Genomic DNA, 21,452 nt, shown 5'->3' on the forward strand with positions numbered 1-21,452 from the left:
CTGCACACTTGGCTTGAATACGTCTCCAGTAGGAGAAGCTGGAGAAGGAGAAGCTGGAGAAGGAGAAGCTGGAGAAGGTTCGCCCTCTGCACTTTATGTTCAGCAAGGATGGGTTTTGGTTGCTAAATTTCGCCATTAATGTAAAAAAATATATATATATATATATTTATATACATTGCACAGAGATTTCAGACCGAGCGCGCGCGCGTGTGTGCGTGTCGGCGTGCGTGCGCCCCGCGCGTGCGTGTGTGCGTGCGTAGCTCCGCTTCCGCAATCGGGAGCAGCAGCGAACGCGTCTCGTTCTCGGCGCGCAAACCGCGAGAGATTGTTCCCTGAACATCTCGAGAGAAGGACGGCGAGGACGCGAACCTTCTCCTGCTCCTGCTCCTCCTCCTGATGTGGTGGGGGTAGAGGACGCACGCGCGCGCGCATTACTGCGGAGAATGCTGTCCGATGTTGCGTTGGGGGGAAGAGGGGGGGGGGATCACAACAACCGCTACCGGCCCGTTAATGTCCACTGTGTCCACGGATGAGACGCAGACCACGCGCTTCCGTGTAGCCTCGTGATGGAGAATGTGTGAGGATTTCGGTGCGTCATTGCGGATTGGACCGTGCCGTAGTGTCCGCGTGCGTCTCCTCCGTGTGCGTGCGTGCGTGCGTGCGTGTGTGTGTGTGTGTGTGTGTGTGTCATGGGCTGAGACGAGCCAACGAAGAGGGATCGAAGGAACCAAATTAGCACCTGTTAACCGAATTGGTAAGCATTGCCTGTGCGCGCGCGCGTGTGTGTGTGTGATCAATCTGCGATTTGTGCACGGAGACACATGCACGCGCAGCTTCCATACACCCATGGTACAGAAAGAGAAGGAGGAGAAAACCCTTTTGGTTTGCGTGTGCGTGCGTAATGTGTGTGTGTGTGTGTGTGTGTGTGTGTGTGTGTAATGGATTGTGCGGGGTGGGGAGGGGGGGGGGTGTTTATGGCTAAAGAGAGCAGTGCAAAGAGACCGAGAGAGGATTAGTCATGCTGTCAGTCAAATCTGTGTGAAAAAAGGGGGAAAAAAAGGATGCAGGTACTAATAAAAGGACAAAAAATAAATGCCACTGGAACTTTTTAGTGGCATTCGGTCCTTCACTTCTGGGGACCGGCATGCGTTCGATGTCTACCCTAACAAAAAGAGGTTGTAGGTCAAATATGTAAACATAAATCGTGCTTCATGAAGAATTATTGCAATTGACTTGACATCCTTTTATCATTCTTCTCATTTGTTTTCTGTCGAAAAAGTTCGGAAAGTTCCTAAAGCTCTCGGGTCGTCTGGGAACTCGTACATGTATTTATACGTACACACAGATACAAAAACACATTGATTAAGAAAAACAGACAGGAAGGAGTGTTCATAAACTGAAGGGCTGAATATGTGTTTTCACACACACACACACACACACACACACACACACACACACACACACACACACATTATCTGATTGGGCAGATGGTGTGGCTTTTTAACAGGATCGAGGCCAAAAGAATGCAGTATGACTAAAAGTGGTCAGTATCTAATTACTTTATACTACGACGAGTGTTTGCGAATCGGTCAATGGTCCTGGCTCAGTTTCAGACAAACAGCTCCAACATTCCAGAGAATAAATCAAATCTGCCTTCTGACTTCTTAGATATAAGTTTTCACCGGAAAAAACAATGTTTCTTGGCATCGACTGTGAAAAAAAAAAAAAAACGTGGAATATTTTTCAACGGAAAATATAAATCTTGCTATACTGTAGGTGGATTGTAATTTATGTCCTCGTCTTATATTGTGGATGATGGTGCCGAAAAGATATTGTGGATAAGAATATTTTGTAGATGAAAGTATATTGTAAATGATAATATAATGTAGATAAGATTGTTGTAGGTAATGGTATATTGTAGATGGTAGTATGTTGTAGCTAATACTATATTTGAGGTTCTAGTATAATGTAGATAATAGTATACTGTTGGTGATGGTATATAGTAGATGAAAGTATATTATAGATGATGGAATATTGTAGGTAACAATACATTGTAGATGAGAGTGTATTGTAGATGAAAGTCTATTTTAGATCTGAGTATATTGTAAATGAAAGTATATTGTAGGTTGAAGTATATTGTAGATGATAGTATTTTGTAGAAAAAAGTCTATGGTAGGTCAAAGTCTATTGTAGATGGTAGTATATTGGCGATGAAAGTATATTGTAGATAAAAGTCTATTGTAGATTAAAGTATATTGTATATTGTAGGTTGAAGTATATTGTAGATGATAGTATTTTGTAGATAAAAGACCATTGTAGGTCAAAGTATATTGTAGATGGTAGTATATTGGCAATGAAAGTATATTGTAGCTAAAAGTCTATTGTAGATGAAAGTATATTGTATATTGTAGGTTGAAGTATATTGTAGATGATAGTATTTTGTAGATAAAAGTCTATTGTAGATGAAAGTATATTGCATATTGTAGGTTGAAGTATATTGTAGATGGTAGTATATTGGCGATGAAAGTATATTGTAGCTAAAAGTCTATTGTAGATGAAAGTATATTGTATATTGTAGGTTGAAGTATATTGTAGATGATAGTATTTTGTAGATAAAAATTCATTGTAGATGAAAGTATATTGCATATTGTAGGTTGAAGTATATTGTAGATGATAGTATATTGTAGATAAATGTATATTGTAGATGATAGTATATTGTAGGTAATAATATATTGTAAATGAGAGTGTATTATAAATAATAGTGTATTGTAGATGAAAGTCTATTTTAGATCTGAGTATATTGCAAATGAAAGTATATTGTAGGTTAAAGTATATTGTAGATGATAGTATTTTGTAGATAAAAGTCTATTGTAGATGAAAGTATACTGTAGATGATAGTATGTTGTAGATGATAGTATATTGTAGATGAAAGTATATTGTAGATAATAGTTTATTGTAGGTAAGAGTATATTGTAGATTGTAGCATTTTTTAGATAATAGTATATTATAAGTGAATATATATTGTAAATTATAGTATATTGTAGATGATGACATATTGTAAGTGATATTATATTGTAGATGAACCTATATTGTAGGCAATAGTATAATGTAGGTGATAGTATATTGTAGATGATAGGACATTGTAGGTAATAGTATATTGTAGGTAAGAGTATCCTGTAGATTGTAGCCTATTCTAGATCAGGGGTCACCAACCTTTTTGAAACTGAGAGCTACTTTTTGGGTACCGATTAATGTGAAGGGCTACCGGTTTGATACACACAGTTTTCAGTTTAATCTGAAATAACACATTTATTATATGTTATTATAAATAATTAATGATATTCATCTATGTGAAGACACTGATCATGTTAATGGTTTCCCATAATAATGATCAACAATGTAAAGTAGGAAACAGCTATTTTTAGAAAAGGCCTAGAACAGGGGTCAACAACATGGAAGCCGAAAGAAAGTTTATAGTATATTGTAGTTGATAGCATATTGCAAGTGATATTATATTGTAGATTAATGGATATTGTAGATGAAAGTATATTGTAGATGAAAGTATATTGTAGATGAAAGTATATTGTAGGTTAAAGTATATTGTAGATGATAGTATATTGTAGGTTGAAGTATATTGTAGATGATAGTATTTTGTAGATAAAAGTCTATTGTAGATGAAAGTATATTGTAGGTTATAGTATATTGTAGATTATAGTATTTTGTAGATAAAAGTCTATTGTAGATGAAAGTATATTGTAGGTTATAGTATATTGTAGATGAAAGTATATTGTAGATGAAAGTATATTGTAGGTTAAAGTCTATTGTAGATGAAAGTATATTGTAGGTTAAAGTCTATTGTAGATGAAAGTATATTGTAGGTTATAGTATATTGTAGATGAAAGTATATTGTAGGTTGAAGTATATTGTAGATGATAGTATTTTGTAGATAAAAGTCTATTGTAGATGAAAGTATATTGTAGGTTGAAGTATATTGTAGATGATAGTATTTTGTAGATAAAAGTCTATTGTAGATGAAAGTATATTGTAGGTTATAGTATATTGTAGATGAAAGTATATTGTAGATGAAAGTATATTGTAGGTTAAAGTCTATTGTAGATAAAAGTATATTGTAGGTTAAAGTCTATTGTAGATGAAAGTATATTGTAGGTTATAGTATATTGTAGATGAAAGTATATTGTAGGTTAAAGTATATTGTAGATGATAGTATATTGTAGGTTGAAGTATATTGTAGATGATAGTATTTTGTAGATAAAAGTCTATTGTAGATGAAAGTATATTGTAGGTTAAAGTATATTGTAGATGATAGTATATTGTAGGTTGAAGTATATTGTAGATGATAGTATTATATAGATGATAGTCTATTGTAGATTGTAGGTTATAGAATATTGTGGATTGATAGTGAAGGCAGTGGAGGGGTGCTGTTGCAGAAAGAAGAGGTGGAGAAGGTGGAGGAGTTCAGGTACCTTGGGTCAACAATGCAATGTAATGGAGAGTGTGTTAGAGAAGTGAAGAAAAGAGTGCAGGCAGGGTGGAGTGGGTGGAGAAGAGTGAAAGCAGGAGTGATTTGTAATAGAAGAGTATCTGTGAGAGTGAAAGGGAAAGTTAATAGGACTGTGGTGAGACCTGAGATGTTGTATGGTTTAGAGACAGTGGCATTGAGTAAAAGACAGGAGGTGAAGCTGAAGATGTTGAGGTTTTTGAGACGACGATGGACAGGATTAGAAACAAGTTTATTAGAGGGACCTTGCATATAGGATGTTTTGGGGACTATGTGAGGAAGGCTGGAAGGCTTGGACATGTGCAGAGGAGGGACATGGGTTATATCAATAGGAGAATGCTGAGGATTTTTGCCACCAGAAGGGAGGAAAAGAGGAAGGCCAAAAAGGAGGTTCATGGATGTGGTGAATGAAGACATGCAGTTAGTTGGTGTAAAAGAGGCAGATGTAGAGGACAGCGTAGTATGGAGACAGATGATTCGCTGTGGCTCCCCCTAATGGAAGCAGCCGAAAGAAGAAGTAGAAGTATCCATTATATTTTGATAGTATATTGAAAATGAAACGATATTGTAGATAAAAGTCAATTGTAGATGAAATTATTATATAGATGTACATCATCTACAATACACATTATCTATACTGTAACACTTTCACACATTCTATGTATAGTGTATTCTAGATTTCTCACAGTAAAGCAGAGTATTTTCGTGAAACCGAGTAGATCTCGAGTAAATGTAGCTGAGGTTGAGAAACAGAGCCAGAATTACTGGTAGGGGGATTTATCAGTTTGGGTTACATCTACTTTGGGTCTGATTCCAGATCCAGATAATGGCGTTGTGTAAAACTCTTAATACGTGTCCTCTAGATGATTGTGTTTCTTTTTTTATTTCCTAAGAATGTTTTATCACTGACACCCCCCCTGTGGGTGTTTTATAGATATTTGGGGCCAAAGTGATTGGTAATGTATGCTTTCTCATTTCGCTTGGACCAACACACATACACACACACAGGGTTCTGTATAAATATTCATAACAATACTCATCAAAGACAGGCCCACACCCGCCTCACTGTATCTTATTATGTTTCCTAATAAGCACCAGTTAATTCTCTTGTCAACAAAATTTATTGCGTTTTTAATTTTTCCCTCCATTACCACTGGGAGTTGAGCGCGTTTGCTGGTAAGCGGCCGGCAGTCCAATATAAAATATCGGTCTGGTTTTCATTACCGTGCCTCTTGTTTCTTTTGGGGGTCTCTACTTGTTTTATTTATCCACCGCTAGAATAATAAAGGGGTGGGTGAACTGTTTCTGGATGATTTGTTCAGGCGCCCTGACACTCGAAATTGAGTTCAGGTGCACCCCGGCCACTGATCATCTTTGAGATGTTTCTACAACTTAATTGGAGTCCACTTGTGGTAAATTTATTTTGTTGGACAAGATTTGGAAAGGCACACACCTGTTTATATAGGGTCCCACAGTCAGCAATGCATGTCAGAGCACAAAACCAAGCCATGAAGTCCAAGGAATTGTGTGTAGACCTCTGAGAAGGGATTGTATCGAGGCGCAGATCTGGGGAAGGGGACAGCCAAATTTCTGCAGAATTGAAGGTCCTAATGAGCACAGTGGCCTCCATCATCGATAAATGGAAGAAGGTTGGAACCACCAGGACTCCGAGAGAGAGCCACCCGGCCAAACTAAGCGATCGGGGAGAGAAGGGCCAAGGACCCGATGGTCACTCTGAAAGAGCTCCAGTGTTTCTCTGTGGAGAGAGGAGAACCTTCCAGAAGAACAACCATCTCTGCATCACTGCACCAATCAGGCCTGTATGGTAGAGTGGCCAGACAGAAGTCACTCCTCAATAAAAGTCACATGACAGCACACCTGAAGTCAGCAAAAGGCACCTGAAGGACTCTCAGACCATGAGAAACAAAAATGTAACTCTTTGGTCTGAATTCCAAGCTTCATGTCTGGAGGAAACCAGGCACCGCTCATCACCTGGCCAATACCATCCCTACAGTGAAGCATGGTGGTGGCAGCATCATGCTGTGAGGATGTTTTTCAGGGAGAACTGGGAGACTAGTCAGGACGAGGGAAAGATAAATGCAGCAATTCTTGATGAAAACCAGCTCCAGAGCGCTTTGGACCTCAGACTGGGCTGACGGTTCCTCTTCCAACAGGACAATGGCCCTGAGCACACAGGATGACTATGTGAATGTCATTGAGTGGCCCAGCCTGAGCTGAGACTTGAACCCGATTGAACATCTCTGGAGAGGTCTGAAAATGGCTATGCACAGATGCTCCCCATCCAACCTGATGGAGCTTGAGAAGTCCTGCAAAGAAGAATGGGAGAAACTGCCTGAAAATAGGTGTGCCAAGCATCAAACTCAAAAAGACTAGAGGCTGCAATTAGTGCCAAAGGAGCTTCAACAAAGTATTGAGCACGTTACTTACATTTTTTATAAATTTGCAAAGATTTAAAAAAAACTTATTTCCCATTGTTTTGGAGTATTGTTTGTAGAATTTTAAGGAAAATAATGAACTTAATCTTTTTTTAAATAAGGCTGAAGCGCTGTGAATACTTTTCCCGGATACACTGTACATACATTTCAATATTCCCATAGGCAGCAGTGGCGACTCTGTTCCAAATATAGCTCTAGTGTGTAAATGTGTCAAATAAAGATTTATTCTTTTTTCTACAGGGAACCAAAAGAAGGTTAGAATAACTAAAGGTAAAAGAGTGCAAAGGTCAAAGCATTAATAACTCTAAGGTTATTACGGTTGGGATCCTTTATTAACTGGAGGTTCATGGCACTGAAGCAACTTCCTGAACTAAGGCAATGTCCACACTGATAAGTTTTTATTTGAAAGAACATATTTTCCTCCGTTTTGTCCTTCCATTCACACTGAGATGGCGTTATAGCATAAACATGAGGATGGGGACAGGTTTCCTTTAAAGTCTGGTTCCTTTCAAGGTTTCTTTTTTATGCTATCTCAGGAGGTTTTTCTTGCCACTAGCTTGCTCATCTCCATGAAGCTGCTTGGGGACAGCGCTCCACAGATCAACCCGAATTGCATTGCATTGTGTTAAATCATATAATATAGATTTTACAGTATACGATCATGTAAAGAAAATCCATCAGAGCCTTGCTTATTATACCGCACAGGGAATGTTCGATACGCCCGATGTAACATGAGCATTTTTCAACTCCTTTAAACAGTTTACAAGAAAAAAAAAAAACATTTTGCCGGGTTGTGAAACTCATCAGTGAAAACTTAACTCTTAATAATGTGCCAGTAATGATTCCAGCACTCTCGCACCAAGAGGATTGATTTCTTCAAAATTCTCAGTAATCCGCTTTTCAGTCTTTCAGAAGAATGGCCTGAAAAATGCAAATACTTACAAATGTCACTTTGCTAGCTCTGAAATGCTAAAACCAATGATGCTTTTTGTGAAACAGTTTTTCTTTGCTTATCCCAGATTATTAGGAAGATGGGGTCAGAGCGCAAAGTTGATGCATCACCCCTGGACAATAAAGGGTTAAGGGCCTTGTTCAAGGGCCCAACAGTGGTAGATTGGCAGTGCTGGGACTCAAACTCCATCCTTCCAATCAGAAATCCAGAGCCTTAACCATTGAGCCCCCACTACCATCAATGATGCAGTGATACTCACTCATTATTCTTTTTGAGGTTACCATGGTTACAGCCTGTAGACATGACCGAAGCTAGGTCTCAGTGAGATCATTTTAACCATTTAGACGCCCATGACGACATATTTTTATTGTTTTAAGTGATTGTTTATATATTATTTATTTAAACATAACGTGGCTTTAAAACAAGCCCCATGTCACGTGTGATTGCATATAAATATGCATAGCGGTACTGCTATGAATATTAATGCACAGTTGTTAAACACAGTGTCGAGCTCTGTTCCAGAGTCTCAGAAAATGGATCGTTCGTTACTTATGCAGCTGTGGTTGTCTGAATCATCTCAACATCTGGGACAGACTGAAGTCTTTATCAAATCAGCCATTTGCTTTGGGGGAGTTTTTAATATCCTGGTAGACACGAAGGTTTTTCTGAGCCATTCTTAATTATATTGGGAAACATGGAAACACATTTAATCAGATTCAGCCAACCATCTATTTATCCTTCTAGTCTGAGGAAAGTTGTCCGGATTCCACAAAAAGGTCAAGAATACCCGTTCCTTGGATAGCCTCTTCAAGGGACAGGGGAAAGTGGAATCTTTAGGATGTTACTAGCCCAGAGACAGATAGTAATTGGAGGGGGTAACGATCAGCGAATGTGTAAGTGGATGGGGGAAGTCCTTAGCTGTGACTTTCCTGGTGGATGAATGAAGAGTGCATCTAAGACCTCCATCTCTGTTGAGAGAAGGATTTTTCACACTGACAAAGATGGCCGAGTCTTTTCTGTCCAAGATGTGGACCTACTTTGAAGGTACAAGGCTGGTTCTGGTCCTGTGTTGTTGCTTCTTTTGTGTTGGTAGATCCTCCAATGTAGTGGTTGTTTTGTATCTCCAATGTACATTCTTGCCTGCACTGGACATAGCTCTTTTTGTGTTTTGGGGTGGGCAAGTCTCTGTCTCAGTGTGTTAGTGGGTTTGAAGTGAACTTGTATGTGGTGCTTGCCAAAAATCTTCTGGCCATGTAAGGGAAGACCAGGTTTTTCTGTTGGTTCTGGGTTTCAGTTCCTTCTTGTCCTTCTTTTAGAAGCTTTCTTGTTAAAAAACTACTCAGGATATTCTCAGGATAGACCTGGGAACCTGATACACCTCCTGATACTTGTAGTTCAGGCAATCTTCAAGACCATCAGCTTTATAAAACGCTCCCAAACCTGGTCTAGATGTGGGAACTCTGTGTTTATGTAAATGTTTATGAACTTTCTTTATGCCCCAGCAGATCCCAGATCTAATTCTAGGTCCAATCCCAGGATGTTGCAAATGTGCCAAGGATTCTGGAAATGTTCAACAAGCTTTTCTTGTGTCTCCAGCAGTTGTCCGGAAGGCTGAGAGAAATGTGAAAGATCATCTATAGCCAAACGGGATCGGCAAAGCTCACATTATGTGACTCCTCACACATCACGATATTCCTCATGGATTAATATCCATGCTCACCGTGCTGTGGATTCTTCTGTGGAGGTAAATCCAAACCGTCTTCCATTCCATTGACTTTCTGAGGCATCGGGACAATCATTTATTTCGTTCCATTTTCTCTTAAGTGTATTCCCCCAGACATTGGCACATGGATTTCAAGACTTCGAAAGAAGAGGTAACATATTCTTCTGTTTATAATGTTTACTCGGGAAAGTAATATGCTGAGGAAATTGCATTTATGTATTAAAAATTCTTTTTATAATTGTTAGGTTGTCCAATTACTTTGGCGCCTGTTGTGGTGGTTTACAGAGGCAAAATGACAGAAAGTGCACAGATGTCCAAATCCTAAATGTGTATCAGATGGTGTGCAGGAAGTTCACACAGCCTACAATGCTAATCCTAACCTATGACCCTAATACTAAAACCCTAAGACTAAACTCTAATCCCAACCTTAAACCTAATTCTAAATTCTAATCCTAATTCTAAACCCCTAATGCTAAATTTAAACCCTAACCCTAAATCTTATACCGTATCCATAAATCTAAAACCTAACCTGAAACCTTGAATCTAAACCCTAACTCCTAACCCTAAATCTGAAAACTAACCCCTAACTATAAATCTAAACTCCAAACCTCTAAACCTTTTCCTAACGCCTAATCCCTAATCATTAACCCAAATCAGTGACCCTACCCCCAAACCCTGAATCTGAATCCTAACCCAAACCTTAATCCTTAACCCTAAACCAAAAGGTAAACTCTAAATCACTGCTAAAAAACCCTATATCTAAACCCTATCCCTAAATCTACACCCTAACCCGTAGCCCTAAACCTTAACCGTAAATTTAAACCCCATTCCTAAATCTAAAACCTAACCTGAAACGTTAAATCTAATCTTTAACTCCTAACCTGAATCCAAACCCTAACTCCTAACCCTAAATCTTAACTCTTAACCTCTAAACCTATCCCTAACTCCTAATCCCAAATCAAAATCCTAACCCTAATCATTAACCCAGTTCTGAGCTGCATTTAAATAAGTGATGAACAAAAAGTGATACTTAACTGAAACAAGCAAAAACTCAGAACCAAGCTTTCATGTCACGTTGTCCCCCACATGTTGTCATCCATAGCAACAAAACAACCAACATGACAACAAAACTTGTTTATGTTTAGCAAAGGCTTAGTAAATAGCATAGCTATGTTAGCAGGTAGCATTGTAGCATTTCAATGACTAGCTAAAGCCTGCTGGATCTGAAACATTTAATCTAATTCGAAACAAATTGTACTTTTTAAAACATTGATAGAATAAAGAACTGTAGAAGATCGAAATCAGAAACATGAACATATGTTTGCCTTGGAACAGTTGAGATTTTCGTGGCTTTAATTAGTCTTGAAAATGACAGATGTCTTCGTGTTCCTTCTGCTCGCAGACAAAGACAGGGATTTTTCTACTGCAAGATGGTAACGAAGAGCCCTTCAACATCCGACTTCACTTGTCCAAAGACATTCTAACCATACAAGAGCAGGACGTCATTTGCGTCTCTGGGGAACCGTTCTACTCCAGCGTAGGTTCCGCAGAGATTTTGATGATTGTTTACTGGTTGTATTTGGGAAATCATACTGATACTTATACTCAGGATTTCTTGTAGGAAAGGACTGTAACAATACGACGGCAGACGATTGGGGGATTTGGGTTAAGTATAAAGGTAATTTGCACACATATATTGTTTGTACATCACCTCAGCTATGACCTGGTGAGAAATAACTGTGAGACTCTTCCACAGGGTGGCGCGGAACACAAGATCCCGATCGTTATTTCGAAAATTTCAAAAGAGCAGAAGGGTGAGTTGCTTCTGCCTTCAGTGTTGGAAAGTGTGTGTTTGTGGGTTTTGCTGTTTGCCGGTTTAACTTCCATTTGATCTTCTTGTATCCAACAGCCGAACTCTCGGGTCTTCTGTTCATAGGAGATGGAATTCTCCAGGTGAGTATTTTGCTCAAGGCTTGAGCTTGGTCACATTGCCCACCTAGTTATCAGCACTATGATGATGGTGAGAGAAGTCAAGTCAAGAAGCTTTTATTGTCATTTCAACCATATATAGCTACCACAGAAGCAGTAGTGGTTCAGTTGTTAAGGGTTTCTGAGCATAAGGTTGGGGGTTTAAGCCCCAGAACTGCCAAGATGTCATTCTTGAGCCCTTAAGCAAGTCACTTAACCCTATCTGCTCCAGGGGTGCCATACCAGAGAAGCTGGGATATGCCAGAAGTGGTATTGTAGCTCAGTGGTTATTGCTCTGGGATACTGATTGGAAGGTCAGGGGTTCAAGCCCTAGCTGTTGCTGCCACTGTTAGGCCCTTGAGCAAGGCCGTTAACCCTCTGTGCTCCAGAGTATCCTAATATCGCTGGGTATCATGGCTGACCTTGTGCTCCCCAGCATCCTAATATCGCTGGGATATGCAAGAAAAAAATTCATTGTTCTGTAATATATAAGTGACAGGCATTAAGCACCTTTACTTCTGGTCCTAAACTGTCAAACAGGATAGTGTTCTCGAATAAAAGGAAGTGGACCTAGAAATACGGAATATTTCAATCCATGCCTTTACTCTAACTAACGATGCATCATCTTTAGATAAACGGGATCAACGTCAGAAGTTATCGGCATGAAGAAGTTGTAAGTGTACCTTTAATAATTCACCAAGCAATTCTGGTGCTACAAATAAGGCCACCACAGATACCTGTTCTCCTCTTCAGGTTCAGGTGCTACGGAATGCGGGGGAAGAAGTAACTCTGACCGTGTCTTTCCTGAAAAGGACGCCTGCCTTTTTAAAGCTGTCGCTCTGTGAAGACTGCACATGTAAGATTTATTTTTTACTTCACCACAATCATTACCATTTGTCGCACGTTAAACTTCTTACACCATATGTATTTTCTCCTTCAGGTGTACCGAGTGACCACAGCAGTGGGACATCATCTCCGCTGTGTGACAGTGGCCTCCATCTGAACTATCACCCGAACAACACGGTGCATAATATAGCATTAAGCTCAACAAACTCTCTGGATCCTGAGTGGCTCAACACAAAATCGTTTGCCCCATCGCTGGGGGTCTAACCGCAAATTGGCCATAGGATCATGTATGACGAAGAACAAAAAGAGGGCACAGATTGTTGTCCTTCGTGTTTATTTAGCTGCCTTGTGATGTAGCATGAGCAGCTGGATGTGTTAGCTGACCTGCTAACCTTCACCTTCTCCAACACACCCTAGCAACCATTTGGATCACCCTAGCAGCCACCTGGAAACAGGTTCAAACTGCAAAAAACACTGCTTGAGTGCAGTTTACATGAGCACCTGTAATCATGAGAATACATATACTCATAGGTTTTTCTCATATATATATATATATATATATATATATATATATATATATATAAAATGTAATATAGTTAATATAGTAGATTTTATCATATATAATATCAAAGTAGTCCCCTTGCACAGCAATACAGCTCTCCCAGCATTCCTGACACCTCTGGAAGTCTTCTTTTCGAAGCGTGATATTCAGCTTGGGGAAGAAGGAGAAGTCCGCAAAAGCCAAATCTGGCGAGTAGGGTGTGCTGACAGCTTTTGGCTTGTTACAAAGCTAGTGATGCCACCTCTCATAATGCAGCGCCATGCAACACCCTCTGGTATACGCCTAGTTGTTTAGGGGTTCATCCTAAAGCAACACAACTCTAGGCTGTTCCAGAATTACCTTAGAACAAAATAAGAAGATGGTAGGCTTCAAATAATGGGATGGCCAGCACAGTCTCCAGACTTAAACCCCATCGAGTTGGTTTGGGATGAAATGGAAAGAAGGGTGTGAAGCAAAATAACAGCCAAGTACCCCAAAGCAAGCAAGCAAATTTCAATAAAAACTGGACGTGTTCAGTATAAATATATAGTTAATCGTATCACTTTCCCTACTCTAATTACGTTTTTTAACTTGAGCAGCATCTGGACACTCTTCAATTTGCTTTAATCACTCCAGTTCAATAAACATACAAAAAACTTTTTCTCTTTCATCCAATCAGGACACGTTGTCTTGCTCGTCTTGGCCCATGTCCCCGGCACTGCGCTGGGAGAAGCGATGGGTGGATCTACGCCTCATCCCTCTTCTCCATGCTCGTCTTTCAAAGTACATCCCTGGCTCTGATATCTGCAGGTGAGCAAATCAGTAAAAATTCCATAAGACTTCTGCGTGTGTTCGCCTTTTGCACTTTGTTTGTGAGCCGCTTCATGCTCTATTGATTTCATAACTTTAATGTGGTTTCCTCAAGCGGAGCGTGGGACCTCCGTCGTCAAAACACAATCAGACGCGCAATTCCGTTACAACTCGACATCAAATCAAGCTTTCGGGATCATTTAAAAGTGCTGCCATTCGATTTCACAGTAAAGGCTACGTTTGGTTGACTTTCTATGTCTGCATTTCTGGTATCTCCTCAGGGAAAATGCGTTTCAGGTCATCGCCGTAGACGGGGTCTGCAGCGGAATCATTCAGTGTCCTAGTGCTGAAGAATGCACCGACTGGCTTCAAGCAATAGCATCCAATATATCTGCTCTCACAAAGCACAATGTAGGTATCTCAGCAGCTTCTCTTTAATACACAACGTCTCAAGTTTCTCAGGGAACTCAGGGGAGAAAGACGTTAGCGGAAAAGTAACATCAACAACATCAACTGCTGTCACTCTTTATTTCCACAATTTACGCAAAATCCCATTTGTAGGTAATGCGTTACTCCACGCAATGTCGACCGTGCTGCCAAGTCCATTAGAGCGTCGGGAAAGCGCTGATGCTGCTGCACACTTTTGTGGCACGGTTCCAGCTCAGTTTAGAGCAACAGATTTTTATGATCTTGTTGGCTCGGTGTTGTTTGTTAAAATGATTAGTTTCACACTCTTCAAATAAGCCTGAAATTAATTAAGGTGGTGTAACACGCTTGGCCAACAGTCAGGTCTTGTTCAGAAGTGCCGAGAAAAAATACCTAACATTCACCTGTGCCATTTCTGTTATATTTTCCACCCCTTTGAAACACTACTGCTGTCAGACAAGAACAAGGATCTGACGCTAAAGTAGGCTTAGACTCCCCCATAATGGGCAGGTGAAGATTGGATTTTCCACAGATGTCTCTCAACAAGAAGGCTATTCCAAACCATAGAACTGCTATTCGCTGGACGTTTTCCTCACCATTTTGGGTTATGCATGAAAATCTTAATAGATCAGCAGTTTCTGCGATTCTCAAACAACCCTGTCTAATACCAACAAGGTAGGAGGTAGGAATACATCTGGGTCATTTGTCAATCAAACATAGGGGTGGTTAGCAAGGCCACCTACCTAATGCCATGTTTTTTGGGTGGACAAAGGAAACCAGAGAACCCAGAGAAACCCTTGCTAGCCAGTAACCTGAGTTCTGTATGGATGCTGTAGTTGTGAGGTAAATCCCCCTAAGGTAACTGTCAATCAAATCAAAGTTCCAAGAAAATATCACACTAAACACAGACGCCGAGGTGATTTCTTAACGTACAATGAGCAGCTGGTTGAATAAAAGTGCCAAAGCCAGAGACTGATAAGTGAAGCCTTGAGGCATGTGACGGAAACTCTGGAGATCTGTTTTCAAGAAAAGGCCGTTATCTAGTTCCCTGGATAATTGGGGTGAGATATTGCAAAGGTCACTTTGGGAAAACCGATGTGCAAATCGTGTCTAATAATTAAACCTAGCCGCTGCACAGATTCAATCGATCTCAGGAGTTATTCAGGTGTACAGAATACAACAGAACTGTAAACTGTAGGTCAGTCAGCTTCATACACACAATGGAAACCAGGAAAAGATGATGAAAATCTCTATCTAATGGTTTTAGATTGTAGTAAAGGTCAACATAAGCATTTCACCCATAAACCTTCAGTGGTGTCCATACTTGAACCAGTCCACCACTTAATATCATAATCATGGCACCACAGAAACCATCAATATTGTAGGACAGGTAGGACATAGTATCAAAAAATGGAAGACTAACTATAGACTAACGGTGTAACTGGTGCTATTCTGACGACATGCGTTACCACATCTCCGAGTGAAACTGGGCAGATCTGCCACAGAGATGTTTGACATGACATACTTTTGACATCCGGCCATGCTGCAACGACTCAATCGAAGTGTTTCAAGTGGCACGCATGCTTCAAACGCGGAAGATTATCATGAGAGATCGGGAAGACTAAGGTATGGAGAAGGATGATCCGCTGTGGCGACCCCTAATGGGAGAAGCCGAAAGAAGAAGAAGAAGAAGAAGATTGACTCAGGGAGAACACAGCTGAAGGCCTATGTATGAAATCAGAGTGGTTTCAGAAACGAATCAAATATCCAGTACGAAGAATTCAAATGCACTGAATTTTTGATGTATTATCATTTACATTTGAAATAAAGAGTGAAAAATCCTTAGGACCAAAACGGTAAGGTGAGTTTTGAGAAGAAATTAAGGCACCTGGGTAATGCTGGACTGATGTTAAAAATGTGTGTTCTTGCTTGCAGGTGAAGAAGATTAACAGAAACTTTCCTGTGAATCAGCAGGTAATGCATTTACATGTAACTTTTGTACGAGGAGAGGGAAGTGGGAGGCTCGTCTTGGCAGAATGACAGGCTAGGATGATGTTTTTAGACATTATCAGTGCTAATTATTGATAATATTTTTACCCGTAGCCTTGCTAGCTTGTACCTAGCTTCTGTCGCAGCTCTAGCTGGAATCATGACGTCAATATAATTTGATATCCACCCATGAGTGGTCCACTCCATTACGGTACTCTGGAGACGTGCTAATCATCGGTGCTAGTGTTGCTTCACCATGAAGCCGTGTAATGCCATTTCCTCGTTATAGTTTAATCGTTTAGTAATAATCAGGAGAAGCAAACATTAGCATAGACAATCATCTTGACAAGCTAGGTTTAAGGTTTCCAAATATGTGTCTGTCTGTGTTCCAGATTATTTACATGGGCTGGGTGGACGAGAAGGAGCAGGACTCGGTTCAGGATCGCATGTACACTCCGAAGTTCCTGGCATTACGGGGTTCCTCCCTTTTCAAATTCTCAGCGCCTCCAGTGAGCACTTTCATATCGCCACTTGCTAATGACCTCACCTTTCTGTTTACCTGAGGGACTTCCATTAGTGTGGGCCGCGTCTCCAAAAACCCCTGCCGCGGATCACTTTGGCCCTGTGCCCAAGATTTTTTAATCCCTGTCTTGCTGAAATCCAGTAGATGGACCGAAGTCCAGCAGGATGTGACAGAAGTGTAGACTTTCAGCCCTTTAGGACATTATTACAGTCCCAAAAGTAATCAGACACCTGACTGATAAGCCATGTAAAGGCCGGGTGTTGTTTATTTCCCTGTTATAAAGGAAGAGAGCGTTTCTTGACGATGCTGATAGAAGGAGCAGGATGGATTCCGAAGTGTATATGTGTAATGAAATGGTTCATCTGGTCTCAACCTAACTGAGCTGGAGGTTTTTTATTTTTACTTACTGAAGATCAAACCAAGGTCAGATAAATCCACAAACACCCAGCAAGAGGCCCAGCAAAAAATATAAATAAAAAATAAAAAACCCTGGCAAAAAATCGTCTCAAGGGAGGAACCTCGGGTCTAGTTGTTGGTTCTCACCTTCATACTTAGGTTATGGTGTGTTTTCCACCTATTAAGCGGTCCGAGTTTATACAAGTTATTATTCACTTATTATGCTGTAACAAGTTACGTTATGAACAACGAATCCTCACTGTTTCCCCGCCCCGCACGGCCCCTGCGCTTTCCGTCGACCTTTTCTGAGACCCAGGAGTCCATTAAACTCCATTTAATCGGCTGTAATCTACATAAACTGTCAGCAATTGCTCTTACGGAATCCTACAGGATTATCAGCGCTTTAACGTGATTTTTGATTAAAGTGTGGACGTCGCAAATGTGTTCAAATAATGCTGCCTGAAGCTTTGGACCGGCGTATGTGATTATTAAAAATTTCTTTTTTTAACTCCTTTGTGATGTGACGTAACGCACAATATCAAGTTGCCGTGTTGTCTTGATCCTGTTTATGAGCTAACATTATTATATAAAAGCATTTTTTCTGATCTCATTTTGAAACGTCCTAGGTAACGACTTGGGACTGGACCCGGGCGGAACAAAGCTTTACCATCTATGAGATCATGTGCAAGATCCTAAAGGTGGGACATGAAATGCATCTTTTTAAACCAAGCTCAGACCACTAATTTCCTGAATTACCTTCAAAGAGTTGTGCCTGTTATGTGCTCCATGTGTTTCAGGACAGCGAGCTGCTGGACAAGCGACGGCAGTGTTTCAGCGTGCAGATGGACACAGGCGAGGACACGGTGTTCAGCGTAGAGCTGGAGAGTGACCTGCTGCTCTGGGAGAAGGCCTTCCAGATGGCCACTTTTCTCGAGGTGGAAAGAATACAGGTAGTTAACACACCTGCGTATGCGGAAGAACACCGACACGCGGCGATTTGAGTCAGAACTGTTTTTTTATTTATTTTTTTTATTCCAGAGCAAAACGTACGCCTGCATTACCGAGAGCCACCTGATGGGGCTTACCATTGACTTCAGCATGGGCTTCGTGTGCTTCGATGCGGCATCAAAGGCGAGTGGGCCAGTTTTTAGAAACACTTCCCAGTGATATCAATGGGTATATGTTAAAAGAACCATTGTCTCAGTTGAGCGCGTGTTGCTCGCGTGATGCTCAACGTTTGCAATGCGAGTCCGCGCTCGTAATGCAAGTTCAATTATAATACAATGTTTCGCTCGTCCTGCAAAGCATTCGTAAAAGCACATTACTCGCAATCCAAGGTTCCACTGTACGTTTCCACACGGACGGTTTTAATTCGGTTTTAAGTCTTTGGTGCTTGATTTTGGACTTGGCGCATCGGTTTTTAAATTTTTATTTATTTAACATCTGAGTAAAGAAAGGACGTCGTTAATAAATGCCTGTTGCATTGAAGGTTTTAATTTCGCCTCTTTTACAATTATTTATTTCATCAAAATAGTGAAACAGAAATGCGTGCTGCATTAATCGCGCGTTTATAGGCGCGATTAATAATAAGCGAGCTTCCATGGGTTTTGCCCTGAGAAGAGTCTTCCATCTAGCCACTCCGTCAGGTCTGCATTAATGGTTGTCCTCCTGGAACTTTTCTCACAGGGCATCTGCAGCTCAGTCAGGGTGACCATTTGGTTCTTGATTGGGGAGTGTAGATTAATAAGCGAAACAGCTCAATTTGAACGAGCATAGTATTAGGCTGCTACATAAAGTTGTAGCAAGCCAAGGGGGTCTGAATACTTGACCGAATGCACTGTAGAACTTTGGAAGGAGTTTTTGTTGGAATTGCTTCACTGTACCATGAGGGCTTTCAGCATGAAGGTGAGCTTCTTGTTAAACAATCAACTTCAGGGTGAGAAGGGTGTAACTCTAAATGAAACAGTCTGTTGAATATGCCCCCCCCCCCCCCCCTGCAGGTTGTGCTGTGGAGGTACAAGTTCTCTCAGCTCAAAGGCTCCTCGGACGATGGCAAGAGTAAGATCAAGTTTCTCTTCCAGAACCCAGACACGAAGCTCATCGAAGCAAAGGTAACCGACGTCGATTCAAATTACAGACCAATGCACCTCAGAAAATTCTTTACACAGCAGCTGTACTTCAATTAGATTCGATCCAGAAGGTTAACGGATCTTGTGCGCTTGTGGCTTAACTGGAAATCATAATCGAATCACGCTTTCTCTCACAAGCCGTAAAATAGTTAGGATTGGCTGTATCTGTGGATTTGATTCAAGCTAACAAAGAAGATTTCAATTAATTCTAGTTTTTGTTGTTCAGGAGCTGGAATTCTCCAACCTGTTCGCCGTGCTTCACTGCATCCATGCGTTCTTCGCGGCCAAAGTGGCATGTCTGGATCCGATGTTCGTGGGCAGCCCAAATTCCGCAGCGGCTACATCGGGGCCCACGCTGACTTCAGTCACCTCCCTGGGCCAAGCTTCCAGGTCCAAGTACTTGAACTGAATGACATTTTCGGCGGCGGAATTCTACAAGACAGACGGACAGACAGACGAACAGATAGACACTCTGCTGCGTTGCTGAAGAATTTCAGCACAGTCACTCTCGATTCTTTATCAGACCAGAGGGCCTGCTTATATGAAAAGACTGGTATAAGTCAGGTGTGATATATTTTGAATATGGAATGTGTGTGTGTGTATATACACCTTACGTTCGCAACCCTCTTCAGCATCAAGTGATCATACAAACAAAAGCGAGGACCTGCGATTTTCCGAGAATGTCACAGTGCCGTCCTGCATAAGTATTCAACCCCTTGACCCTGTGCCCCCAGACACACACACACACACTTAAAAAAAAGCTCCTCCGCAACATGAAGCTACCACCACCATTGCTTCAGTGTGGAGGAAGGCGTTCTCAGGGTGATGAGCAGCGTTTCGGTTTATTCTAAAATCACATGGCACTTTACCTTCCACAGGAAGTGGACTTCCAGCTTGTCCTCGAAGGGGGGGCGGGGGGGTTTATCTCAGCAGTTAAGGCTTTGGACTTTGAAACAGACGGTCATGTGATCGAATTCCAGGACCACCAAGCCCTTGAGCAAGCACCTGTACCAACTCAACTGCTGAGTTGTAAGTTGCTCTAGATAAGGGCATCTGTCAAACGACGTAAATAGAAATATTCTTCTCCGAGAGGGTTTACGAGCGCTGAATACTTTGCACAAGGCACTGTACTTTTCAGTCATTTTATACACAAAAAAGAACCGTAGAAAGAATTGGAACGACTCCCGAATAACAATTCCATATCGACGACCTGAGATCCAGACCGTACGGAGGACCGTGACCCATTGTATAGTCAATCTAGTTTTATACCAATGATCTGTACATACTGGTTCTTGTTAAGTTTTTTTTTTCACATTTAGAGCATGATGCTTTACCAAGAAGCAAATCCATAAGGAGTTTTTTAGCGGGCCGAGTATGTAGCGTTCTTCATCTCAACACCAAGCGTTTTTTCCGCCCGTGTCTTCGTTTCCAGGTTTAGTAGAAATGCCGGTGTACATGTCCGTGAATGTAGGTTGAGATTACCTAAAAGGGTTTTTATTTTTCCTTCGTATTTTTCACCACAGTAGGTTTGCTTGTTTCTTTCCTCCGGCGAAGATGCTCGCAAACAACAACTTTAAACCTCCTAGACCTTATTACTACTGCAGTGCACTTTAGTCCAGCAGTTTACCCACGCTAAGCGGAGCGTGTTCGGTGAAAAAACCTTGGCGTGTTATCGGAGATCCCATTGTTGGGAAAGACCAGGAAAAAAGAAAGCAAAGAAGACAATTCGCGCTTAAAAATATTCCGCAGCCTCGCCGAGTCTTCAGAAGGGCGAGGTTTCTACTGATCCTTTTATTTTTGCCACCTGGTGATTGTTTGAATAAAGATGTATATTAAAATAAATCTAGTTTGTGGTCAGTGTGGTCAATCCTTAGCATTTAAAAGTTGCCAGAACTTACAGAAACTCACAGGTCTGGTTTTTGATACCGCAAATATAGAGCGAATACTTTGAACCTCAGGTCCTAGGTTGCAGAGGTGGAAAGGAGCGATTCATTTTTTACCTGCGTTACTATAATTGAGTAGCTTCTTTTGTGTTCGTCTACTTTTTAAAGCAGTTTTTGAAAATCTGATTTAACTTGTAGCAGGTTTCGTTCGACGTATTGCGTTTATCCACATTTGAGATTCTATCCGTTACTGAGTAAAAAAACTTAAATACAAATAATGCAAGGGGAACA

The 21,452-nt window shown here is 40.9% G+C and overlaps 1 protein-coding gene across 1 annotated transcript; it reads left to right on the plus strand.

Annotated features, from left to right (window-relative positions):
• The first annotated feature begins 204 nt into the window (after window positions 1–204).
• sntg1 (syntrophin, gamma 1) lies at window positions 205–21,114 on the plus strand. The gene is made up of 19 exons (XM_083537544.1): window positions 205–754; window positions 9,524–9,671; window positions 9,752–9,801; window positions 11,053–11,187; window positions 11,272–11,328; window positions 11,407–11,464; window positions 11,560–11,603; window positions 12,250–12,291; window positions 12,372–12,474; window positions 12,559–12,641; window positions 13,685–13,815; window positions 14,097–14,226; window positions 16,177–16,215; window positions 16,623–16,739; window positions 17,776–17,847; window positions 17,947–18,099; window positions 18,188–18,280; window positions 19,150–19,260; window positions 19,505–21,114. Exons 3-19 carry the CDS (start codon window positions 9,775–9,777, stop codon window positions 19,685–19,687), a joined length of 1,578 nt encoding a protein of 525 aa, XP_083393670.1. The 5' UTR covers window positions 205–754; window positions 9,524–9,671; window positions 9,752–9,774; the 3' UTR covers window positions 19,688–21,114.
• Window positions 21,115–21,452: the final 338 nt, after the last annotated feature.

Source organism: Silurus aristotelis (genome assembly GCF_946808225.1).
Source record: "Silurus aristotelis genome assembly, chromosome: 1".
NCBI lineage: Eukaryota > Metazoa > Chordata > Actinopteri > Siluriformes > Siluridae > Silurus > Silurus aristotelis.